Consider the following 26,929-nt stretch of genomic DNA (forward strand, 5'->3'; position numbering starts at 1 on the left):
ATAATAAAAGAGTGGAAACAAGTTTACTGTTTCTTGCATCTTTCAGGACTTCTGAAGGTGAGGGTCTTGATAGGAAGGCAAAAAAGAAGCTGGTTGCAGTTCATTTGTGTGTTATAATATGGGTATAAACACATTGTCTTGGATAATGATTTATGCCTCTGCACTTTAGAAGAGAGCCACAAAGCTTACAGTCTGTTCAGAAACTCAAGGATGGAATTTGTCCTAACCCAGGCATGATGTCATATTCAACAAACTTCAAAAAAGAAGAACATTCATCCAGGTTTTCAGTAATGCCCTTTTTGACATTTTCTTATTAGCTTTCATTGGTGCTGTGATTTGAGCTCCTTCTGCTCCACTACAGTTTCTGTATCAGTCAGGGTCTTCCATGATGCTGCTCACACAAACACACCACACACACACATGGAGTGCTAAAAATGGTTCCCTACCATGTTACTCTGTTCCCCACCATGTTGTTCTATTCCCCTGCCACCCTGTGGTTCCAGTGGAGCTAAACTGTCACAAAACTTGAGCAGTGCTGTAACAAATCAAACAAGTTTGCGCCACCCACACACAAAGTCTTTGCCCCAGAGAGTTGTGAGACTGCATTTCTTGCTTTACAATGGTTAGAACCATAACCCTTAGAGTTTTTAAGAAAAAAAGAGTACACAGGAAAAAAAACCCAAAACATATCCTAAACAAAATATCCTTAAGAAATAGAACAGCAGAACAAGAGGAAACCACAAGAAAGAAAACATTAGAGGTCAGATTCTCAGCTGCTGTGAGCTGGAGCAGCTCCATTGCCTCCAGGGGAGCTATGCCAGCTTATCCAATACATATGCTCTGGCCCAGTGTGCCCTTCTAGTCAAATCTCTGTACTGGTACCTTCAAAGCTTTCCCTATCATGCTATTAAATTTGTATTGCTACCAGCAAAAATTTCTTTTGAAAAAAAAATTTGCATACGCAAATTATTCACATTGCTTTATTTTTTCTTTGTCAGTTCACAAAAAAAAGTATTTCAAGTTGTCATAACCTTGCATTTAGTCAGTGAAAGCGTAATCTTGAAAGGAGGACATTGTTTTACAAATTGGACACATACCCTGTTTACTTTCCTCTAAAATTTGCACACTATAAAGCAAGTGGGTTTTTTTTTGTTTTGTTTTAAAACCTTCTTTGTATATTATCATACAAAAATATTCATATGCAAGTAATAAAGATTTTTTTAAACATCCAACTTTTTTAAACCTAAATCAAAGTCACACCAAAAGGGTTTTTTTTTTGTTTGGCTTTGTGTTGTTTTGTTGTTTTTTTTTTCATCTAGACAAAGTACACCTTGTGCTTTAACAAACTTATGGCATCATGTGCTCTTTACAAGGATTCTATTGAAAAAGCTCATGTGTTTTTATTCATTAAATAATGTAAAACTTGCCTACTTTTGTGGGTTTTATTTCTCTTAATCCTCTTTTACCCCCCTCTGTGTTATTTGTGTTTGTATATATGTGTGGAAAAGTTAAGGCAAGTGCAATCAAAGTTACAAAAATCAATGTTTCTATTGCTAACATGTGCAGCATTCATATTTAGTGAGTGATGTCTTTTCTCTTGTAAGAATAAAATTGATGAAAATACAAAATGCTTAATATGTTGTAGCTATTACAATAAGGTCTTCATTTTTTTTTCCTACCAGTCTTGGTGAATTTTCCAAAAGTTAGGATAACATAAACATGTTCATTTTAAAGCAACATACACTGAAACTAGGTAACATTTTGATCATGACTCTCTTGCTTCTCAGCAATAAGTATAGTATTACTACAAAAATGCAGTTCCTTTTAGCTATGACCTATCTAATTTTTTTTAAAAAATAAATATAAGTAAATCTCTTTAGGTAAAATCTTTAATATACAGTAGGCATAAATATAGGTTGACGTACTTCTACTTAACTTTAGTGCTTATACTTTTAACTTTAATGATTTTGAACAAAGTGTATAAAGGAAGAGACATATTTTCCAATTTATAGTCATACCTGTAGCCTTAAAGAAAACCTTGAAAATAATGCATATGTTAATTTATGGTTTGTATGGCAATAGTTATGGACATTTAGAAAAGGCAATGCCGCTAAAACTTCAATTAAATTGTAGAATAAACAGAAATTCATGTTCATAAATACTGGGCCTGATTCTGCTCTTTATTTTTGCACCATTTATACAGACCTACAGTTAATTCTGCTGACTCCAGTAGAAGTATTTTTTTTACTTTAATTACTTTAAACTATAAAGAGAATTAAGATAAAAGGTGCCAAAGCCTAGCATGGAACTTCCTCGCTCCATTCCATCAATGCAAAATTAAAGATGGTAAGTAGACATTTATCTCTTCAATGTATGTGCATATATTCAACAGGAGCTACAAAGCAATTCCACACTGCTGGTTCCTCAGATTATGGAAGTCCAGCTGAGAGCTTTATTAACAAAGTGCTTTATCAAGATGCTTATCCAGGTGATAACTTTGAACAGTGGGTTCCCAAAAAGGGAATATCACTGCTTGAGTTGTGTTGTGCATTCTGCTTGTGGACAGTCAGCTCCTTCTGAGATGAGTAAAGGAAATAAATAAAATTAAAGAAACGAAATCCCCTAGACAAATTGCTTTATTTGTATTAGTTTTGCAGCTTTTTTAACAAAAGAGTAGGTGATGAATTTTTTCTTCTAGTATTTGAAATAGACATATGTTCTTTCTGTTAAAGATCTTTTTGGTCATTTTGTTTACTTGTCATCTGAAGAAGGTGCAGAATGCACAATATGCTAATAAAAAGATTTACTTATGAAATGGTGCATATGTTTAATTTTATATATTATCAAAAGTTTCATGACATTAGTAACTGCACAGAATTTAATAATGTGCTTTTCTTGCAAAATTCAGAGGTGGCTCAAAACTGCCATGAGTGACAGCAGGGGATATTTAGCTGCATTGTTGGGACATAATCCCTTTTACTCTAAAAGCTAAGATTAGTATTGTTTCTTTTAGCATACTCCACTCACTACTTGTTGCTGCTTCACCACTGCCCAGCAATGGGCAGCTGCCTTCTTTAACTTTATCAGCATGCTGAACATGTACCATTATCAAATCCTCAAACCTTTATAATGAAGCTGTCACAAATTATTTATGAGTTTTCTGAATAATATAAAAATATCTTAGGTCATATTTTTACAGGACATGTAAAATAAATTATAGCAAATTACCTAGAGCAGAAGAAACCATAAGAGTTTGTCATGGTTTGACAAACTGACCACAGAGTTACAGGAAGAAGGGGAGGATAGCTGTGTTCTAGTAAAGTATTTGAAATAACCAATGATAATTTTGTAAGTTCCTATAGATTCACCTTGACTTTGAAATATTTTATTTTATTTATTTTTCAAGACCTTGGAGAGCCTTAGAAAGCCAACAGGTAGCAATCAGAAGGCTGGAAAAAACTCAGCTTTTCAAAGGAAGCTCATTTCTCAGTGAGCAGAGGGAATCGGACTCACTGTGCCTGAGACTCCAGGTATAATAGCACCTGAAAGTACAAATTTCCCTTAAAATACCTATTTTTTGGATTGGCTATGAAGTGGAGAACTGACAGAAGTGGGAGCTAAGGAAATCCAACAGCTCTTTGAACAGTTGCCATGAGCACATTTGTGCTGAAAGTCTCCTGACTTTCAGACTCGTTTATGACTATTTTACTCCAGTTCTCTGGACTTCCACTCCATTCTTTTTAATAAACTCATGTAGTGCAATGGTATCTCAGTCCTGATGTGTCCTTATGAAAACAAAGCAGAACAAAACAAAGCAAGTCCAAGCAAACAAAAACACAATTCAAGGAGCTACAAGGAATGAAAACATTCTTGAAAATTATATGCATGTGCATCTCAGTCTCTGTGAAACTTCCTCTGCTCTAGATTCCTGTCTGAGGGGATCTTGAAAGTTGTATATCTGGTAAGGTGTCCAGGATGACTAAAAGGGAATTTTTCTTCAACATTCCCTAAAGAACATCTTGGTAAGTGTCATTTCAAGCAGATAGCATCTTTGCTGCTGCTTCTCACTCTTCAAACAACTAAAAACATTTAAAAAATGTAGGAATAGTATTTGCTATGTGGTACTGAAGGCTATTCACAAGCTCTTTCGTTTAGAAGAGTGAAGAGGTAATCAGAGAAAATAAGACATGAACTGTACTGACAGCATTATTTGCAATAGGAAATTTGGCAGATATTCAGATAGGTCCTATTAACTAGGAAAAAAAAATCCTACATCTAACAAGGTTCTATAAATGGCTTCAGATAGCAAACAGTTGGTGAAGGAAGTATCTTCTAAACTTGGGTTTCGAGGCAAGAGGTATTTGTAATTTCTGTGGCAGCAGGACTAGATGAATGCTAGTTGTATTAACCTGCCTGGTCATGGCATGACCAATAAAAATCTTCCCGGTACCTCTCCCACCCCGTGTCACCCCAGCAATGTATCTGTGTCACAGCATCCCTAGCAATCCCTTGGTTACAAGTTTGTCATCTCCTTGCAGCACATGGGAAATACCTTGCTATGAAAAAACCCAGATTTTTGGGACTTCCTTGCCTTTTTTTGAGGGCTACTTATTTTATTTTGTTGTGCAGTTCTACGATTAAATGGTTACAAGTTAAAATACCTATGTACAGGAATAAAATTGCATAAAGTGCTTTCTGTGATGTAAGATTTGAGAGTGATTATTGCAACAATTTTGTCCCAGATATCTGCACAGTTTGCAGATTCATGTGTTTTGCTGAGGTAGGCATAGGTTAGTGGTATCAAAGAAGGAGCCTGGTGTCACTGAAATATTTTGCTAAGAGAGATGGAGAGACAGTTTTGTCATTGTTCTCCTTACTGCTTTGTATTTACATAATTGTTCCATATGAAGTTGCCTGGGTGTTAGGATGACAAATGTACAGCATTCTAATGTGGTGCTAAAGGTAAACAGATAATACTAATTGTTTAAGTTTTCTGCTGAAACATTCCTAAGAACTCAATTAGGGCTGCAGTGAGCTGTTCACCAGAGAATATTAACTCTGGCAAACAACTTCTTGTATGTCTGTAAATTCATTGTGACTTGTGTTTTAAATTTACAAAGAATAATGGGATTTTCTAAAGAAATCTCTCTGTGATTTACCTGTCATGCAAAGAATGGAGAGGAAATTTGGAAAAGACTTTTACTTAACTTCCTACAAAACATCAGGGGAAAAAAACCTTCTCTTGAAAAAGACTCCTACAAACCCAGGTTAAAAAAGATTAAGTAATTGCATTGCTAATTTGTTTTTCTTTCTTTATGTTTGTTTTTCAAGTGTGTGTGTGTGTGCAGACTGCAGCCTAATGGAATATCTTGAGCCCATAACTGATATTTTAAAGATTTTTTATCTCAGAGAAGATCAGAATAGTATCAGAATGTTCCTTCACATGAGCATTCTATGTGGATGTGAAAAATGGTATACTGAGAAAAAAAATACAGCCTTTTTTCAACTCAAAGCTTTACTCCTGCAAGTCACAGGAAAAAAGACATCTACTCACCCTAAACACCTCTGCAAAGAGTTTTAGTGTGGACCCCAGCCTGAGGCCTTACAGCAAGCTTTGAGTGCTTGTACTTCAGTCTGCAAGGTAAACAGATATGAGAGGAGGGGATGGGATGGGATAGGATGGGATGGGATAGGATGGGGTGGAAATTCCTGCAAGAGTGCTCAGGTGTGGTGTTACCTGACTGAGATGGCAATTTCCTGTAGCTGCCATTTAGTGCATTGCACACTAACCAAGCAAGCTGACCTCTTCCTATGCTCAGTGCTGGCATTCGCTTTGAACATGGAGCAAATGGGAAATATTGCAAATATTGCCAGCTGTTCCTGCTCTTCCAGCTGCTTTGCCACAGGATATCTGTCCCTCAACATCTGATAGTTCTCATGTTTATTTTCACTAACACCAGTAGCAACTTACTGCCCACCTTCCCTGCGTGTTGCCTACAGCAGGTAGGACAGTGGTGTTACCTTGAGGTTCCTTCTGTGCCTACCTGACCCAGGAGCAGCTAAACATGAGGCCAGAGGGGCCTGTGCTCTCCTTCTCCATGCACAGGAATACACTTTCCCCTCTGTGGAGCTTCTCAGTTGTAGACATGTGCTGCAGCTGCCTCCTCTGGCTTGCATTTCTTTATCTGTCACAAAATGAATTTGAGAGTATGGGCTCAGTAGGTATTAATTGATCCTGGATGAATTTGTATTTTTGAGGAGGGCAGAAGAAGAGCTAGTATTTGATTAACAGAGAAAGAGATGGTTAAAAAACAGATCTATTTTATTTTTTCATGATTTGTTCCTTTTGACATGTTCTGATGCTTAAGAGAGGTCTTTATAAAAGATATCAATAACTCCCTCAAATTCTTAGCTCTCGTATTTTGCTTCAAATTATTTTCCTTATACTAGTGATCAATAAAAATGTTTGTACTCTCTATAACCTCAATACTAGATAAACTATTTAACATTTAGATCCTAGAGAATCATGAAACTCTTAGTCCCCCCAAATAACAATACTTGAATCGACTATTGAATGACTCTGAAATTATGTTATTTAAGGTATTACCTTTTTAATGTTAAGAATGCTGATAAGCTTTTGGGATGAATCTGGTTGTAATTACAGGTTAAATATGTCCCTTTAAAAAGCCTCAATAAAAATATACTCATTTTTCAGTAACCTGGACAGCTTCAGAATTGATATGTTTTCTACATAAGGTATCAGACCTGCCTTTGTAATTTCTTCTCTAACTACTTCATGATGCTATGGACTCTAAACATACACCAGAGCTTATTAATCCAGAGCAAAAGTCAAACTTTGTTAAAATCAGAATTAAAAAAAAAAAAAAAACAAAGCCAAAAAAACCCACCCAACAACAACAAAAACAAAAAAAAAACCCATAGGAAAATTCTTAATAGCTGAAACATTTTTATCATTTTAGCTCCCCAGGGCAACAACTTTGAGTTTTGGATCATCAAGTCAAGGCGGTTTGGTGAAGTGTGATGCTGCCAACATATTGGAGGATAGGGACAGAGTCAATGGGAAATGGCCCAGCAGAATTACATCATGAACAACAGCTCATATCCATGCTAAATTCAGTGAATCTGAAATTAAAGACACAATGGTGTTCTTCAACCTCCACTCAGTGGGCTATTTAGGAGGTGAAGAGATGTGCCTATGCAGAAAAAAAAAAAAAAGGCCAGGGAACTTTCAACCCTCATAATACAAGGAAACATTCTTATGAGGTTGCTTACATTTTTTCTGTTGCCAACCACTTTAACCTATTTCTCAGCTGGATTAGAAAATGTGTCCTAATATCAACAAACCAGATAGGGGGTGGGAGTGAAGGAATATAGTTATTCTAGTTAATAAAGTAAGTCTGATACAGAGATTTTTTTTAGTGCTAACAGATTTTTGCCTTCCTCGTTATAACAACAATAGAAGACAAACAAAAATCTCTCTGTGCTGGACTATCAACAAGTACAAAATCATTCGGAAGTGTATTAGACATACAGGGACATATTTGTGCTGCTGATCTGTCTGGATGGCCTCCAAAAAAGCCAGTTGCTTGATGTAGGTCAGCCAGAGTACAGAGCTTTGCATGACAAAAGAAACCACAACACAGTCAAAAAGCAAGTGGGTATTTTGCCCTTTATTCTCCATTGACCATTGTTCTATTTTGAGCTTACTTTACTACTGTGGTTTTTCTTCCTTCTTTGGATTTTAATTAAATTCTCCTTAGGCTTACTAGCGTGACATTTTCTTCTTTTTTTTTTTTTTTTTTTTTTTTTTTTTTTTTTTTTTTTTTTTTTGTGTAAAAATGAAGGAATCCTTTTTACTAGGCCACTTTTCCCAAATCTCACTGCTCTACCTATAATTTAAATGAGTCATTAATGTGCAATATCCAAATAAAACTTTGTGAATTTGGATCAGACGGGTATAACAAGCTTTCTGACTATTATGGAACTGATTATCACCCATTATGTAAAATACCCATGGTTTTCACAGCTGTGCAGAAATAGAAAAATCTTAGTTTGCATCTAAGCCTGACAGTATTGAACTCTGAAACAGATCATATCGAAAGCGTTTGATGTTGGCTGCCAGGTGAGAACTGGGTCCCCACTAAAATTCAGAAGGCATTTTGCTGTTCCTTTCCTTGCAGCCAAGATTTCAGCTTGTCACAGACTGCAAATATGAATTCCTTTTCTCTTTGTTTTTCCCAGTTTTCTTCTGCCACACAAATCAATCCTGCACTCATTCAGTTTTATTAGATTTACTCTCAAATCATAGTGCTGTAACTGAGAACAGAATCAGACCCAGGAATGTATTTTGCCTTCAAAATAATTAGCTGCATTCTATACATTCTCCCATTTCTTTCCAGCTATATATGCTCTCTGGAGACCCTATGTACTGAATTTACACAAGCTGTATAACAAGAGTCCTTTTATAACATGGACTACCATGATTGGAGAGAGCCTTATAAAGACAGAGCACCACACTTGGATAATTCACGTGCATAGAATCCACATACAGACCCAAAGTTATTGACCAGGCAGAGTAAGTTTTTCTGATCATCACACTGTGCCTTTTTTAAAATAAAGTGCTATTTGCTTATGGCTAAACCTTATATGTGGCTATTGCATGCACATTTCAGGCTGCATTGTCAAAAACCAAAACACCTTCACCAAAAATGATGGAGCCTAAGCACTAGGGCAATGACAATTTTTGTTGGTTTTGGTTTGTTTGCTTGTTTGTTTGTTTCCATTTTATTTTGCATTCCAACAGAATTTTTGTCAAACATAGAGCACGTGAACACACAACACTTTCCTTCACTGTTCCCCACACAGAGCTGTTCACAGAAGAGGAATACTAAGGAGGAATGTTTCTAAAGCCACAGACAACTTTTCCACTTATTTCAGGTTTTGTGGTTTGTTTCTTTTTTTTTGTTTGCTTGTTTGTTTTTCTTATATTTAATATTATGACAAAACATTATAAGAAAATCTTCCTTTAAGTAGTGTGAATATCAAATAGTATTTGTCAATCCCTGAATCATGCTATTCAAAGTGCTTAAATCTACACTAAAAATAGAAGAACAGAAAAGTACTTCCCATGTGGCTAAGAAAAGACCTACCCATTGTCAAATAATTACATCCTACATTTATTCCACATCCCAGTCTTTACACCAGGGCATGTAAAGGGGAAAATAATAATGCATTGCTTTCAGAGGATCCTGGGGTATTTGGGAGTGTTGTGATTTAAGCCCAGATGGAAATTAAGCACCACACTGCCACTCACTCAACCCCTCCCCTTCTCCCACCCTCAGCCCAGTGAAATCCAGGACAGACATCCAAATGAATGAAGGAAAATGCCATCAGTGCCTGACAGGTGTCTGTAAGAGCAAATAAATAATAGCTTTCTTAAAGCAAACGTGCAAAGTTCTCTTAAAATTTTATGTGACCTGGCAGCCTAATTTCCATTTTGTGGATGTTTGGCACATGTCCAGAGACACTATAATAAAGAACAGGTTGTAGAAAAGGACTTGAGCTTAATCTCAGAGAAATAAACATTTTAAGCAAATAAAAGTGTACACCTCAAAGGTCTATTAGCTTCTTATGCAGATACTGAGATTTCTTGACTTTCACAACAGAAGCACAGTCATTTCCTCCCACACTGTCAGTTCTGGATTGCTCCCACAAATATCCCCCAAACTGCAGCTTCTCCACTCACTTCTCATTAAGACCAAAATATTATAAGCTCTACTTTTCTTGTTGTGACAATCATGATGAGCAAACCCCACAACATCCCTTATATTGGCCGATATCATTCAGCTGCCATAAAAACACCTAAAGCTAATTAATTAATTAAATAGACTCTAAGGCCTGTTTGCCAGGACACCAGTTACACTTCTGCCAGGGTAAATCAAACCCATGGCTCTATGACAGTGTGCTGCAACCAGTAACTCTACTCCAGCTCCTCTGCTTCTGCCAGCGGGGACTAGCAGGGAGCTTGGCCTGAATATGTTGTAGAGCCTGCACCACTCATCTCTCCTTCTAAAACCAGAAAGGACTTTCTGTTATTTAAAACATAAGTATGAGTAAGGTGCTTATTTAATTTGTCTCAAAGATGTCTGGATGTAAACACAGTGGTGGGCTTTTATTCTTCCCTGTCAGCCATGGTACATGCATTATTTGCAACTCCTCAAAGATGGAATCATACATAAAAATAAAACTAATTTATTTATTCATTAAAGTGAATAAATTGTTTTTAATACTTCCAGGTCTGATTTAAATATTAATTTTGTATAAATAAAGTTTATTCTGAAAACAGTTATATTTCTGGTAATCACGTCATTTTTTTCTGCCTGAGTTCTTACTGAAATCATGTTGAAATTAATAAAGTTTTATTTATTGTTACAAGCTAAAACCAAATGAAAGAAGATTTCTTAATCTTGAATATATAATTTTAAAGCAAATACAGTTTTTGGAACATTAAAATACAAGGGACTCTGAAATCCACAGGAAAATAATGTTTTGCTCTTACTTTTTTTTTGAAAATAACACTTTCTATAATACAAAGTGACAAACCATCTACAATACTGTCCTTTTTATTCCCCTTTGGTTTGGAAGTCATCACTGTACATATCAGCAGGACTCTGCACTTCGGTGTCTATTGCCTCACTTGTCTTACTCGCCTGACATTTGCAAATGTTATTTGCAAGATTTTGAAAGTTGAAAAAGAAAAAAAAAAAGAGTGCTTAAAAAATAAAATCCACAACCACATTAATACTTTTCCAGGATGTGTTAAAAATAGGGTTGCTTTTATATTTATAAAAGGATACAACCAACTCATTCTTAAAATAAGAATTAAGAAAGAAACCAAACCCAAGAAAGCAAAATCCAAACCGGCTATAGTTTCTACACACTCTAGTGACTACTGTGAAGCAACCGATACAGATTGGGTATTTTCTCTTGTTTGACAGGTATCTACCAAGTTACATGTTAGATGGTCAGACTGTAGTGTTACCCCAAATGGGGGTCTTTGTAAGGGCAGGGAAGGAGCAGTGCACATTACGGGAGTAGAAATGAAACTGGAGCTCTCAGTGAGCAGTGGGGTCCTTCTAAGAACAAAAACTCTCCAAAAGAGGTGAGCTGCAGCAGGCATGGCTAGGCAGGCCAACAAAATGGATGGTGCTTCTGATATCAACATAGCTTTGTCCAAGCATTTTCAAGAGAGGTTATAAACAAACAAACAAAAAGTCTAAAACTATACTAATGAAGCAAAAAAGTTTCCTATCTATACAGCAGTCTCTTCATTTAAAAAAAATGTAAATATACAAATTCCAATGACATATAAAACAAAGTCAAAAATGTGAATGGGAAGAGACATGGGTAAAACAGGAAGACTGATGCTACAAAGAAATTGCAAAAAACATATGTACAAGACCCTGTTTTTCCTCGTTTGTTATCGATTGTAATGCGTGTTTAACAGCAGCAGTCGAGGATGTAGTTCCAGGCACCAGACTGCAGACTCTGCTCCTACTCAAGGGGGTTGACAGCCCCTTGCATGTCGGTCACCAAATGACACTGGATATACTGGTCTCCCGTGGCAGGAGGGGCAGTATGGCACTGTTTGTGTGAGCCTCTTCGGGGTTCTGCTCCCTGTTAGTTTTTGTCTGCGGCCGCTGCCCGTTTATAAGTGTCATGGGGATGTTGCAGTAGGTGTGCTGGTTACCTATTGAGGTAAGAGGCAGGGTGCCAGCAGGAGGTACATCGTACTCATAGCTCCGGTAATAGTGTTTCTGGCGCATCTGTGAATGATATGTGTTATGAAAGGTGGAGCGCAGGTCTGGATGGGCAGTGGCAAGAGCAGTGGAGGTGGCAGCAGCCATGGAAATTGCGGAGACTGTCTGCAGTTCCCCAAAGGGCCCCTGCTCACTGACATCTAAAACCTGCTCATTTGTCATGGGTTCAATCCTCTTAAAAGGCATTTCGTACTGTAAACGTTTCCAGAACTTGGAATTCAACTTGTTGCATTTTGGTCCGTGCCATTTAATGACAGTGAGGAGCTTGATGGTATGTTTTAGGGCCTCAACCTCCTGGTAGTTCATAACTCCTCGTAGTTCACTGCATTCAATCAGTATCACTTTGATTTCTCCCGTGACTAACATATTTCGAAGCCTTGTTTCCAGTTCAAAGATGCTCCAACCTCTTCTTACCACGTAACTTGGAGTCATGACGATGATCAGTCGCTTGCTTTGGTCTACACATCTTGCCACATCTTCAATGTAGGCTACAAAACAAAACAATTGCTCAAAATGCAATCTAAGAAAACAGTCTGCTCTCATAAACTAGTGAGAAAGAACAGAGGCAAATCCCTGCTCCCAGAAGATCTCACTAAAATATGCAAAAATATCATTTATAAATGTGCCAGGCTGGCCCGGCAGACCATGATCTTGAGCAACCTGCTCTATGTGGACCTGATTGAACAGGGAGGTTGAAAAAGATGACATCCACAGGCCCCTTCCAACTTCATACATTCTGTGTTCCTGCAAAAGATCTATTCCCACATGTGCTATGGATTGTGAGTGTTTCTTCATGAGCTGTGGCTTTGTATCATCTATATTGCTATTGGAGCAAATATGCTCATCATGATTTTTACCTTTAAAAAGGCAAAGTCACCCAGTTAGACAACAGAGCAGCAGCCATGTGCTTCAGGACCTCGGTCTCAAACCCAAATGATACTCTAAATTTTTTGGTAGGCTTATATTCTGTTTTTCCTTCATGTCCCTGCCACACACATTCATAAAAAAATATGTAAATTAAAAAAATCCTGTAAATTAATGTTGAGTTTGCTGTAGATTTTAAAGGAAAAATCCATTAGACTGTTTGATGTTCTATGTTGTTTGCCTATACCAGGTATCCTTTTTTTTATCTTTCATTAGAGGTATTGAACTTAATCACTGTCTATATGGTTACACTGAAGTCATGAAGAATATTACAACAACTGACAAAATGTTACTGCACTTATGTTGGAATATGTGAGAGGAACATGAAAAAGATCTACTTGTACCAGCTGGAATCAATTCTAGTATTCAGTCTCTGAGAATGATCAAGTACATCCACTACACAATTGGCTACAGTGGGCACTGACAGAATTCACTACTTTTTTCTGGTGTAGAAGTTATTACTCAACCATTGCCTTAGTCCAAACACAGCTCTTTCCTTCCTGTGTGAATTTCTGTAATACTAAGGAACCGAAAACAAAGAACTTGGTATTCATTCCTAGATATGCAAGTTCTCAAAAAATCTGAAAAATGTTAGTCTCTTTCATTTCCTTTACTTTTGCATCCCCTTTCCTCACTGTTTTATCTTCAATTAAAACAATACAATTACTAAATAATAATCCTCTTATCTGGGAAATGCACATTAATATTTGGTGGTTTATCCTCACCATTCTCTAAGACATGGGAGAAAAGATGACATTCTGAAGGAGTAGCTATAGAAACAAGACTAAAACAATCACTGCAATCATTCATTTTCTCATTCAATATCACGTGAGAATAAAGACATGACTTACTTCCCGTGGGAATCAAATCTCTGTCTGGTATGAACAACTTGTATCCATAATGCTTTTCCAGCATATCTGGTAGAATCTCAAGAGCAAATCTTTCTTCTTCTCCAGTTTCTTGATTCCACTGGTCAGGATCCACTTTGGTATAAGATAGATATGCATCATAGTCTTTGTTATCTAAGGAAAGAGGGAAATTAAGTTAGTTTATTCCTTATTCTAGCAGTTTTCCCAGATATTTCCCCAGATATTATTTCTGGGAGAATTTTCCAGGAAGAGGAAATGGTTTAGATAAAGTGGCAAGGTTTCACCCAGTCTCCAGATATGCATCCATTCAGCTTTCCTGCTTCACATGGTAGGGATAATCCTGAGTTACACAGAAGCAAGGAAGAAAGGCTCCATATCCATAGACAGAAGTCAGTTTATGTAAGAATCTGGATGAAGAAAATCCATTCAACTGCAGGGTGACAGCTCATGAGCACAAAAGTCAAAAGTCACTGAGAAGAATTTGCATTCTTCTCTAGCATAAAAGGAGAATGAAGAGCATGGAAATAACTAGGCTAATGTGCAAATATCTCTGCTGCATAGTAAAAGCATGTCAGTCTTGCCAGAATTTTACTATAAATTTAGGACCTGAGGCTGAAATGCTCTACGTGTACATATAGCATTCCTTTTAAAACTCTCTAACTCTCCAGGTCTGAAATTATTGCCAAGCTTAAATCTTCCCAGCATCAGCTCCTGATAATGCAGTTTAAATTTCTTGAATTCTGTGCACTTAAATTTGCAAATTTAATGTTGCATTAATGTACATTTCATTACTTAACAGTGTGTTACTTCAATATGAGAAATAACCATGCCTGTGTTTTAAATGTGTTTGCTGTGCCTACTTGAAAGACTGAATCAAAAGAGCTGCCATTAATTTTCATTAGGAGGTCAATAATGCCAAGTGCTCTGGAACTAATTCAGTGAAATGAGAGGTCATGTTTTGACTTTTGTTGTGAAGAAAGCAGAGGAAAATCAATGACAAGAGTAATGAAATGTTAACATCCTTCTAACTCTCTTGACAACATTATGAACAGACTACCCAGAATATCAATTTCTTATAAAAGAGATCTGACTGAATATTCTAAATACTGTGTGTCATAAGTAATGTAATATTCAGTCAGTGCTGACTTCATTTATTTATTGAGCAGCTCCTTTCTTCATTTTACACCTTTTTGTAGTCTGGTAGTAGTATTTTGAAAAACCTGCCAGCTGCAGGGAGTATGGAGAGCATGTAAATGAAATTAATGGAGCGGTGCTAATCTTGAGCAGTCCTCTCTCCCTTCTGAGGAACCATATCCCTTCTGAGGAACCATGTGCACTATGCTAATTAACATTTGCAGATGACAGAACAAATGTGGTTGTACTGTTACTACTTTTAAACTTTTAAACCCATGAAATGGCCATTCTGTGCTCATTCTGTGCCCTGCACATCTTTTGTGCGATATTATCTAGTGCATTGTTATAGCCACAGAAAAAAATGAAACAAAACAAGTGAAAAAAACCCCAGCTAAAACAACAGCAAAAAAAAGAAACTAAGAAAAAGAGAAGCACTGCCTTTTTTGGGTCACACTTTCCAGGATTTTTTGGGAGTATTTATGAAAACATGTCCTTTAACAACAGAAAAGCATCTCCTGACTTTTATAATGCCTTAAAATAAGACTGATTTGATCAAGTATGATATAGATGGACATACACTGCAGCTTTTTTTCCTGCAGTCGGACAGTGATAACCCAGCAAAAGAGTTAGAACACAGTGAGGTCAACAATGGGGAAATTATATGGGGAAATTATTTATGTAATTATTTTATATAATTATATATGGGGAAATTATTACAACGGAAAAAGTGCTGGTGCTGCAATGGAATATTCTATTGTCATCCATTAATGGTCATGACCATGGAACATGCTTGAGACAAGTTCTGCTCTGTTCAAAGTCTTTGAGTAAAGATGAGAATGCATCATTTTTCAAAGAGATAAATAATAAGAAATAAAGCAGAATTCTAACTGTTTTAAAGGCTGAGTATTGCCTGATAAGATACAAACACACATTCTTACTTGGAGGGGATTATTTGTGCTGTGACATTGTTTTATTGCATATGCAAATCTCACACTTATGCATTTAGTCAAAGTACACATTTTTCATATCATGGAGGCTCCAGCATCTCAGCATCTCCCCTAGCTACAGCTGCATCACCTGTGTTGCAGGGAAGATATCTTTCCCTCCTAGTTTTACTAGTCTTTGTAGGGCAAAGAATGGTTGGGGTCTAGGGTATATCTGCAGAGATGTGTTCAGGCATCAGGCATGGGGAAGTTCTGGATTAGTTCACCACAGTGAGGTCAAATGCAGCTTGTGCTCAAGGTGTGATTCATTCAGTCCACAAATGTTTCAGTCAGCCCCAAGCCACCAGTACTGCAGGACTTCAGGCAAAACAGACTGTGAGTTACAAACTGTCCTATCAATTCAACCATTCTATGGAGCTGAAAAGGAGAAGTTTGTAAGTGAGCAATGGTCATGGAGCCTCACTCAGCCACAGGTTTAGATAGACCTTAGGGGTAAACACTGAGGGTCAAATCTCATCTTCGTTAAAAACACATGGAAAGATTAGTTCACTTAGTGGCCCAGGTTTCTAGGCAAAGCACCTGTTGCATCATTTTGGAGCATGCATTCTTTAATCCTGCCCATTCCTTTTGGTACTCATCTAAATGCAGAGTATGCTGTCATACTCCCTGTAACTTTCTACAATGTTAATCTAACAGAAGTGATATAAATTTTTAGGGGATGAAGCTGTAAATGCTTCTTGTTATTCCAAGGATGTGCTCAGCAGCAGTCACTTAAAGGCTCAGTGTAAGCATAAAATGAAACCCAGACTCTATATGCATCTACTTTTTCACATGCAAATGGGATCTTTGGGTAAGTAAATTGCTATCAGACATCTAAGAACTCATCTGTATGCATGGTCTCTTAACAGCTACACATGAAGAAATGATAAGCTGGTGCCTACAGAAAGAAAGATAAAACTTCCTCTTCTACAGGGACCACCAAGCACATTTAACATCAAATTTGCATTATAGATGTATGTGTTTTCTAATGATTTCCATGTTACACTGCAAGAAGTCAGCAGTTTGGGCCTTTGAGGGTTTATTAAACTTAAACATTGAAGATATTTCTGCTAATGGGGGACAGAGAAATCATCATGAAAAATTAAAAAAAGACCAAAAAACTTTCTAGAGTATTTTTTTTTTCCTTATCAGCCATGTTCAAGCCAGTGACAAATTCTAACTTTCATCTGGCATTATACATTTTAGCACATGACCGATTAAGAGATCAAAACAAGGAGAAATCCCACAATGTTGTATTTCATAGTGAACCTTATTTCAATGAAGCTCTAAGACCTAGAGGATGGAGTCAGCCCATGTGTCCGTGTGTCCTGAAATCCTCGGAGCAGTTTGTAGTGCCTTCAGACACATTCAGTGCAGTGGAGGCAGCTGGCCATGCACAGGATTTCAGTGGGAAACAGGAGATTGGATCCTTCCAAATGCTGCAGGGAGCTGGAGTCAAACTGATACAGCAAACTTTTGTCTTAAAAAAACATGATCTGTTCAGGAAAGGTTATAAAGAACCTTTCAAAATTTCTCAGAGACTGTAGTTGCTTAAAAATTATGGCATTTCTTAATCTGTATTTGCTTCGCTATTTTGGGGGCTACATTTAATATATACATTGGGATAGTGGTTATCCTTAATATAATGAAAAAATGTCATTTAATGCTGAGTTGAATAAACCATTCAAATCCTAGGTCTTTCAAAATACTTCTACTTTTCTTCACACTATTTACTGTTGCTGATGTAACATTTTCTATTATTTTTAAATGTCAAGCCCTTTTAATATTAATAAAAATTAAGAACTACCCACACAATTTTTTTCCATAGCATAGTATATTTTAAATGTAGCATTCCTTGTGATAGTTCATATTGTTGTGCAAGTGAGCAATGTTGAATTGTATGGGAGTATTTTTTTTCTACTTTGTATCTGAACTTTTTAACCCATAACAATCTCTTAGTTTGAAATCCAAAGATGATCTTGGTAATATTTGATTTTTAAAGATATATATATATATATATATATATAAAATAAATTACACATGCACTTTAAATTCTGTGAAATAGGAAGAGAGAAAAAATAAGGAATTTTCCTTTGAATTAGGACATTTCATGTACAGAATCTAGAAAAATCCCATATTCAGTGGAGACATAAATTGAGTTTTTATTGTTTGAATTATATTTCAGATGTAAATAAATAGCATTAACAAGAAGAGTTAAAAAAAACAGTTTTCCAGCAATAAAATTGTAATTAAATAAGAGAAAAATCCCTTTTTGTAACCAGTAATGTTTAGAAAGAAGAGAGCTTCATTTTTCTAAGGTGATTTTAATAGAATTTTAAATTGATATTCATAGAGCAGGACTTCTTATCGTCACAATTTGCCAATAGCCAATAAGAATATATAAACGAGTGGTGAGACTGCTATTGCAAACTTATTTTGTGCATCCCCAGGGAAGATTCAGTAATTGCAAAGTCACTAACTTCAGCAGTAATTTCAGTCTAGCTATACCTGCATAGCATAATCATTAACACAAGTGCTTTGGTGGTGCTTAAACCAATGGTAAAAGTTATATTTGAAAGTTAATAACTTAGTCACACAGAAACCTGAAGAATATTAAAACGCTGCCATTCCTTGCTGCTTAAGAGTTTCACTGGGATGAAACCCAGGAAACCACCAAGAAGTATTTATCTGCTCTTGTCCTGGACAGTTAATAAGACATTATCTGGGCATTCCCATAGGTTCATCCATGAACCCTACTAGTCTTTTGCAGCTAAATTATAGCAAGGACAAAATCATGATTACATTAGGACTCCCAGGTGCAACAGAACCTACAAGGAAGAACCAGTTTCATCAATCTCCCAATCTGAGCATTGATTTGCTTTCCCTCAGCAAGAAGCAGAAATTCATCTCTCATGAAAGGGCAAACACCCAGACAAGAAACATTACAGATGTCATGCACCAAATCCAAACAAGATTTCTGGAACTGGGAGAGCTCAGCAGTGGCACATTTTAATATTATTAGGAGCACTTTTGCTTTCTTTCTTTATTTCAGCAATGTGGTGGAAAACAAACAAACAAACAAACAAACAAACAAGCAGCCACTTTCCCTCCTCCAGAACTGAAACTCCCCAGCCTGGGCCCAGTGGCCTTCCCTGTAACAGAGCTGCACAGAGGCTGTGTCTTCCTTCAGTTCAACAAGGTTTCCATGGCACAGAGAGCTGAGACTGAGGACACCACAATGAGCTCCTGACCAATATTTTAGAAACATCTGATGGAACCTAAAGGCACCAAGGGTCATTGTGAAGGTCATAATTTCAGCTCTCAAACAAAACTCTCGCTTTCTAGCTATCAGTTGCCTACAGTCTTTTTTATTTCTCGAGCCTAAAGTTTGACTTCTCATTACAATAAATTTAGTCAGGTTTTGTCTTCAATTACTACTTGTTTTTGGCAGCCTCCTAGTGTAAAACTAGTGTAACATTTCTTCTTTTCTCTTTTTTTTTTTAAGATCGTGTTCACCTTTGCTTAGTAATTCCTTGATAAAAAACTTTCACCAATTTAAAAGGTTAAAAATCTACCCAGGTAATGGTAGCAACAGATACTTGCAAACTGTTTCTATTAGCTGTACTGTATGGTCCTGCCTCTGAAACTAGAATCTAAACCACAAACACATGTAGAGTATGTTTGCCTATCTGACCATGTCCAATGGTTTTTAGCTTGTCACCCATAGACTTCTGGATTTATCCATAATGTAAATTAAAACTGGCATACAGTCATTCAGATATGCATTGGAACCTGACAGATCTTGAAATGGCAAAAAAAAAGAAGTCAAAACAAGCTGTTTTGATCACTTTGAGCCTCCTATCCACTCTGAGGCAGGATCATAACTGCACCACTGGGAGAAATTATTCTCCTCTCCACCCTCACTGTGGTTGATGTGGCTGGGAATGCTGGGAACTTGCACAATTTGATGAGCAGGAAAAATAAAACAAGAAAGTTGTCCCAGGTAAAATAATGGGAAAATTTCCACTGACTTTAGGGTGCCTAGAAGTCAGCTTATATTTAAATAAAAAGCAGATTTCTGTATAGTAGTAATATCTCTTCTGATACAATTAGCTTTTAAAGTCATAGAGTGCAAGCTAGAAAGAAGTCAGGGCATGTGTTGATCACTGGTACTTGTAAATGGCTATTTACATTTTCACTCTGTCAGTTAAAGTGCCATACTTCTTTTCATAAAGTCATTTAAAAACCGGGAACAACAGCAAGAGAAGGTCCTTGGAAAGTAAAAAATACATGAAAAGCCACTGCTAAAAAGCTACACAGAGAATGAACGTGGTATAAAATCCTTTTTGTTGCAGCTCAATGTGCAACAAAACAGAAGAAATCATCACTTCTAAGAGTGGCTTTCACTAATATAATTTTAGTCCCTAAAGTGTGCTTTATGGACAGGGCTTTTAAAAACAAGCTTTTAAGTTTAAGGCTGCAAAGCTATAAAGGTTACCTGACATTTGACAAAGATTAGCCCTTAGAAGTTCCCAGTGAAGTATCTATTTCTGAAAATGTTGTTGTTTTCAGAACAGTCAGGACATTTCTTTGTTTGCAGGGCACTTCAAGCTATCATCTTTACTGTGTATGTAGAAAGATCTTAAACTGGATTTTTCCTCCTAAACAGATTTGGGAGTTTCTGGCCACCAAACCAGTAGTGGTGAGTTATGGCTCAGAGATGCAAGGTCATGGCAAACACCTGCAGGTAAAAAAGGGTCAGAGTTTTTCTCTTGCCCCTGTGCTCCAGTGACTGGGGGAGCTGTCAGACATCCACAGTGAGGTCCCAGACTGGACAGGGGCACCCTGTGCTCCTCTGCACTGAAGGACACATTGTGGTGTCCATCAGCCCATCCCCTGGTGAGGAGCCAGCTCCTGTGCAGTTGGAAAGCACAGGCATGGAGTGAGAGGAGAAGCAGCAATGTTACTGTATTCCGAATCAGTAGGAAAGTCAGGGAATCAACCATAAAAATATAAAAGGGGGCTTCAATTCCCGTTCTCAGGACTGAGCAGGAGTGTCTGCAGGAGAGTGAAAAACAGAAGGAGAGTCTTGTCCTTAGGCTGAGAAAAAACACTGAGAAATGCAACAGTGTAAGTTAGAGAAATGAGCAATTGACAGCTGCGACCACTTCTTTAATCTGCAGTATCCATACAGAAAGTAATAAATTGAGTTGCATTAGCTGTGAGGGTTAAATACTTTGTTTTCAAATACTTCTCACAATTTACCCATGCCTCCCACAAAAATGTGTATTTTAGTTAGCTTCAGAAAAACTGATGTGTCTAAGGCTTGAAAAGGAAAAAGAAATTGTGATGAGATTTGACATCCTTAAGGGCTTGTTCTCTGATCAGGGAAGAAATGAAGCATTGAATTTTAAAAGAGATTTTCTACTGAAAATTTTAATTGGACCTCACCTTTAAAGCATTTCAAATCCTCTCTGGGTACAATACAGTGCATACAAAAAAAAGACTGTGATATTTTGATGTTTGCTTATCTCCATGCTGTCCTGGAGTATGACAGAACATGGTGTAAATTATGAATAGAACGTGGGCGCTCTGCTGCTGCACTGCAGGAGGTGTGGTTAGAATAGGATTTTAGAGTTCAGCATTTTGTGTCTGTCAGTAACAAACTAAGCCCAAGGAAGGGATCTCGGTCTATGTCTGCAATTTATTTCTGCACAAGACATGTCTTGGGCTTCTTTGGAACATTTTCTCTCCATCTTCCTTCTTTTGCACGAGTTTAAGTGGAAGAGACAGAGTGAAATGTGCAGCTGTAGTCACTTCATTAGCACAATGGGTTTTATCCATGTTGCCAGCATATTGAACATGGTAGAAGCTACAGGTTTTCATTAGGAATTTATAAATAGTATTTTTCTTTTTATATTGCTGTGGTTAAGCACCCAAGCTATCAGTGTTTACCCTGATCTTCTAAGGAAAATCCATGCTTGACCTTCTTTAACAATGACCTTTGCTCAGAAGGATAAACTGAATGGATATTGGTTTTCCTTCTTTTGAATTATAGTATCTTTTAAAGGTAACTTTTTTTGATGTTTAATATCCATGATTCAAGTATTGCTGTCCCCAAGTGACCAATGTTTGGGATGGGACAAGAGAGAGAGGCAAGAGTATAGGACCTGGCAGAGTAATTCCTCAAAGGAATTGGAATTACTTGAGAAAATGATAAATGACAACTACAAAAGCAAGAATTACTGATAATAAGAGAGAAAAAAATAAGTTACATCTATCTAAACAGTTTTTAAGTGTCTATTTCTGCATATTCTAATATGACTATTAATAAATTCACATAATTTATGGAAGTAAGCGTGCACATTTAAACTGGCAGCTGCTTTGTGGATAGGAGAGGACCTCAGCTTCTGTAAAAAAAGGTGTCTGTCAAAATCCTCCATGACTCATGGTCCCTCTGGGCCTCAGTTTCCTCCTCAGTAAAATAAATAGAATAACCTGACTTTTTTCCTCACTGAGCTGCTACATTAATGCATCTTTTTGTAAATCCCGTAGAAGGTTCAAAATGTTCTGATGTTCTTTGGCTTGTTGTTCTGAGCATTTTCTATTTTGAATCCTTGTGCATTTTTAGATGGGAGGCAGAAATGGGTCATTCCCTAGTGATTTTGTTATGGAAGTCTTATATAAGGACCTGTAATTCTGCAACTGCTCTTTTCCTTATCAGTGACAGATTTAGCTATCACTTGTTTATCAGTACATATTTATTTTAATATATCACAGTGGCTTATGCCTACAGGCTATTATCTTGACCTGTAAAAAAAACCTTTTATTAGTATTTCTGTGGGAAAAAAGGTCCTGTCACCAAAGACATAATGTTAGCCCAAAACATCAGGAAATCTGATCCAAGAAACCAAATCTAACTAATCAGAGCCTGCAGCTCAACCCAGTTTGCTGTTCAACAACAATTTTGATTAGTAAGGCTAGAGGCAAAGATTACCTTTTCCTTCAGTCCTTAAAAAGGTAAAGATGAAAATTCACGCATATGTTTGACAGAGCTGGTGCATATAATGTGGGTTACTTTTGTTTAGGCTGGATGTCCTTGAATCACAGAACAACTTTAATGACCATTTGCAGCCTGCTCAGTGACTAAGTAAATGAACTCAAGCAAATGAACTACTGGGTATATTCCCAAACACTCAGTACAGTTTATTGAAACTGATCAGCTTAAACAAGCAGTAAATTGAGATATACTTCAACCTCTACCTATTTGTTCAACACAATTAGGGAAAACACCCCCTTGCTCACAGAGAAGTAAAGCTGGCTTTCAGTACTGACAGGAAGTGAAAATCTTTAATGCACAGATGTTGGCAATTTACATTCAGTGTTGGGAATAAAAATCTAAAAGACATGGATGTCTTCTGGAGCTCCAGAGAGCAGCACATACACCAGCTCAGCAGTGACTGTGCTTATGTGCTGTATGAGAAATGTATATTCAAGTCAGCACCTGAAATTGCAGTTGTTAACACATCTTGAACTGAAACGAAATTTGGGCCTTGGTGGAGAGAAATAAAAGACAGATATTCTTAGAAAGTAGGAAATGTGCTAAGAATCTGCCTTACCTCCATCTAGTTCTTCAGCTCCAAAATGATTTCTGTAGAAGAGCATAATCTCTATCTTGTAACACTTGTAGATAGTCACTAAACAAACAAGCAGCAGCAGAATAGCACCAAGCCCACCAGCAAGCTCAACTGTGTACATCAGCTCTGCAAAGAATTACAAAATGCAGTAACAACCACATTCCAAACCACAGAAAGATAAGCAGCAGACCTTGCATTTCTGTTGAACATTAAAATAAAATAATGAATGATGGGTTATTTTATGTATTTATTTCATTATAAAGCCCTTGAATGAATACCTAATTGATGGGGTTTTTATTCTTCAATAAGCTGTTTTTTCCCTCTGATACACCATATGAATTGCTCATTTAAAAAACAAATTCTGCTGGGGACGTGTGTGTGTGTGTGTGTGTGTGTGCGTGTGCTTGTCTATCAGTATGTGCATATATGTGATATATTTTGTAACTCTCTTCCTTTTTTATTTCTGTAGATAGATCACAGTTTACTTTACCTAGATAAAGGCCGACATTTGACTTAGAGTGAAAGCAAAGGTGAATGTTTCCTTCTTGAGGACGATAATGCAAAATCGGCTCTTCCCTTATTCCATACACAAATCGAATGTGGGCAAACTGGACAAGATTAAGAATTTCATTATTTTTTCCAAAATAAAAATAAAAATAAAAATAAAAAGACCCCACAAAACACTTGAGAGATGTGAAGACACATTATCCAAGGAACCCTACAACCTCACATCTCAGTTATATTTATGTTAATATTTTTAACAGTTTCCCAGAGGTCTGCATTTTATTCTCACTTTTCCCCCAGTGGGCTTAGCTGATGTGTAGACACAGCAAACAGTCCTGGTTTTCCTGTTGTGACATTCCCATTCAGAGCCCCTGGTGTCTCTGCTGCATCTGCTCACAGGATGGATTGGGATCATCACCATGGAGCTCTGCTCCTGAGGACAGGGTGTGGTCAGTTGTGGCCACCACAAGTGTCCAGCACCAGCAGAGGAGCCACTTTTCAGGCCAAAGGAAACATGCCACCATGGGCTTTTGCCTCCCCCAGTTTGAAGGAAGCTCACAGAGCTTTGTTACTTTTCATTTGCTCATTGACTGAAAACTGGCAGTGACAAAAAAGGAGGGTAGGAGGAGAGTTGTTAACAATTCTGTAATTTGAAATCACTAGATGGCAAGTCTGAAGAGCTTCCATGCTTTTCCAAATCACTCAGTTTTGAGGAATGATGAAACACCAGATCTTGGACATCTGAGGTACAGAGTTTGGTTCATAGAAGATCTGTGCTGGAACAAGTGTTATTTTCACAGGGGGCAGCTTCTCTCTGAGTGATGTAGTGTGGACCTGGAGAAACCTTTTTTGTGTGTGGTTGTGCAGATTTGATAATCCAGCACAATACAATTCAATTAGAGAAATAAAAGGTTAGAGGAAAAAATGAAAACTGCATTTATTTGACAGCATCTACTGAGAATCACACACCTTTTTTTATATTATTATGAGGCAACTGTAAGAAGATTTCATTGCTCTCTAGAAGACACTAAAAGTATAATAAAATAAAATAAAAAGGGATTTATATTCCATGTCATTCGTTCCAAAACTGTGCTGGAAACTCTTTTGTGTTAGATATTTTTAAGACTGGCATGGTTATTTCAAACTCCCAATACTTTTCTGGTCCAGAGAGGGAAATGTTATTAAAAACATTCAATAAAATATGGTTTGCATAGACAAATAATGCAGTATTTTAGAATATAAATGGAAATGGAAATTACTCTGCACTGGCTTACTATACCTGTTTATCATTTTGTAATACAGGTGATGCAGCTCTTCAATGGTAACTAGAAGAAAGGCTTTAATATTTCAGGTTGCTAGGCACAAAGTACTCTATTTATGTGCCTGCTGTTATGACTCACTAAAGGCAAAGAAAAACTTTACAACTGGAAAACAGAAGTTTTTTCTCAACTAATGATTTTTATATTAAATGGAAAGAAATAACTGCAGGTATTCATCTGTTTTCTGTCATTGTGCATGAAATCAGACTAATGCACTGCATCACTTTTGCCATCAGAGTCCCCCTTAGTTATATGTTTCCCCATAAAGTAAGATTATGCCTTTATGTTTGCTTCAGTAAAATCTATCTGAAAGCACATGAAAGTGTCCTTAATTAGGCCATCAAAGCAAACAACAAAATTCTGTAGTCAGCCTGAAACATATAAGCAATTACCTTTTCATGTGTTGCTGCTGAGCCATCGTGATGGTACACAGATAAAGTGGCTCTTTCTTAAACAGATTTGTTTGCAGAGGAAGTTTCATGGTCTATTGATCTAACAGAGCCAGCTTGTACTTTCCTCTGTGCTGGACAGCATCTATCAGCACATGTTCACTCTGTGTTTTGGGTGCAGTTTGTCAGGGTTCAGAGGCAGACAGAGGCAGTGACCAGCCCAGCAGATTGCTGCATCCTTACACCCAGCCCATGAGGTGCCTGAGCTCAACCCAAAGTGCTGGAAGTGGGAAGAGCTGGAAATGGGAAGTGCTGGAAATGGGACAGCAGCACCATGGAGGGCAGGGGGATTGGCCTGGGCACAGTGTCACACCAGGTTGATTGTTTTCAGGCCTTCAGTTTGTCTTTCTGCAGGATGCTGACTATGCCCTAAAAGGCCACTGACTAGCTCTGAGATGCCTCAGGGGTTTTAGGAACAGTATTACTCTGTGTTGAGCTGAACTGAAGGTGGAAGAAGCAGAAGGCACAGTCTTGTCTCTGCTGTTGGCCCCTCAAGTGACTGAAGCCATTTCACATTTCTGTGCCTTGGTTTTCCTAACGCGAACTGGGGAAGGTGCTCTGGCTCCTCCCTAGCAGAGCTTACTCCTGAAAAATGCTCTGTGGGTGCCAAGGGTGTTGGTGATGTGTCTGTCAGCAGTTTCAACAATGATGCAGTGACTGTTAAAGACAAGGTAAAGAGTAGCAGCAAGGTTGCAGCTCATGGCTACCTTCACAATAGCATTTTTTTCTGCTGCTTTATTCTGCCTTTTACAGCGTGATTTGAGCACAGTTGCTGCAGCAGGCATTACACTCCTTTTGAAGTGTGATCTGTTTTTCCTGCTGAAATTCAAGTTTTCTGTAGAGGCTACATGCTAAAAAGATTCCATTTCTTCACAATTCCACATCAGAAGCAAGATATGAGAAGTGCAAACCTTTTAAAATGTAGTTAGCCCCAGCGTTGCGGTGCTCAAATTACAGACCTGTCTCTCCTTAAGGAGCTGAGACTGAATGTAGAAAAGAGTGAAGGAAAATTACTTGGCTAACCCTTAGGGCAACAGGCATTCTGTTAAACACAACAAACGAGCAAGTGCCAGGGAGTTGCATCCAGAAGCACAGCAATCATTTAGTTACAGGCAATTAACAATAGTCTTCCAGTAGCTCAGGAGTAGTTCTACTCTAAGGAAAACACATTGATTGCTGCAGCAGTAGTAGATTGGTTCCTGAATAAATAGCTTCAATTTAAAACAAGATTTGTTACAAGCATTTTGACCAATGGCTGCAATTTTTTTCC

General features: G+C 37.4%; 1 protein-coding gene across 3 annotated transcripts in view; it reads right to left on the reverse strand.

Moving 5' to 3' along the window:
* Positions 1 to 965: 965 nt before the first annotated feature.
* IL1RAPL1 (interleukin 1 receptor accessory protein like 1) overlaps positions 966 to 26,929 on the reverse strand; it is a 689,590-nt gene continuing 663,626 nt past the window's right edge. For all 3 annotated transcript variants that reach the window (XM_054654990.2, XM_077172083.1, XM_077172087.1), the window contains 3 exons: positions 23,370 to 23,513; positions 13,616 to 13,786; positions 966 to 12,328 (listed from right to left, as the gene is read on the reverse strand). In XM_054654990.2, coding sequence (XP_054510965.1) covers positions 11,610 to 12,328; positions 13,616 to 13,786; positions 23,370 to 23,513 — 1,034 coding nt within the window. In that variant the 3' untranslated portion in view covers positions 966 to 11,609. The remainder of the gene's footprint in view (positions 12,329 to 13,615; positions 13,787 to 23,369; positions 23,514 to 26,929) is intronic.

This window comes from Agelaius phoeniceus, chromosome 2, assembly GCF_051311805.1.
Source record: "Agelaius phoeniceus isolate bAgePho1 chromosome 2, bAgePho1.hap1, whole genome shotgun sequence".
NCBI lineage: Eukaryota > Metazoa > Chordata > Aves > Passeriformes > Icteridae > Agelaius > Agelaius phoeniceus.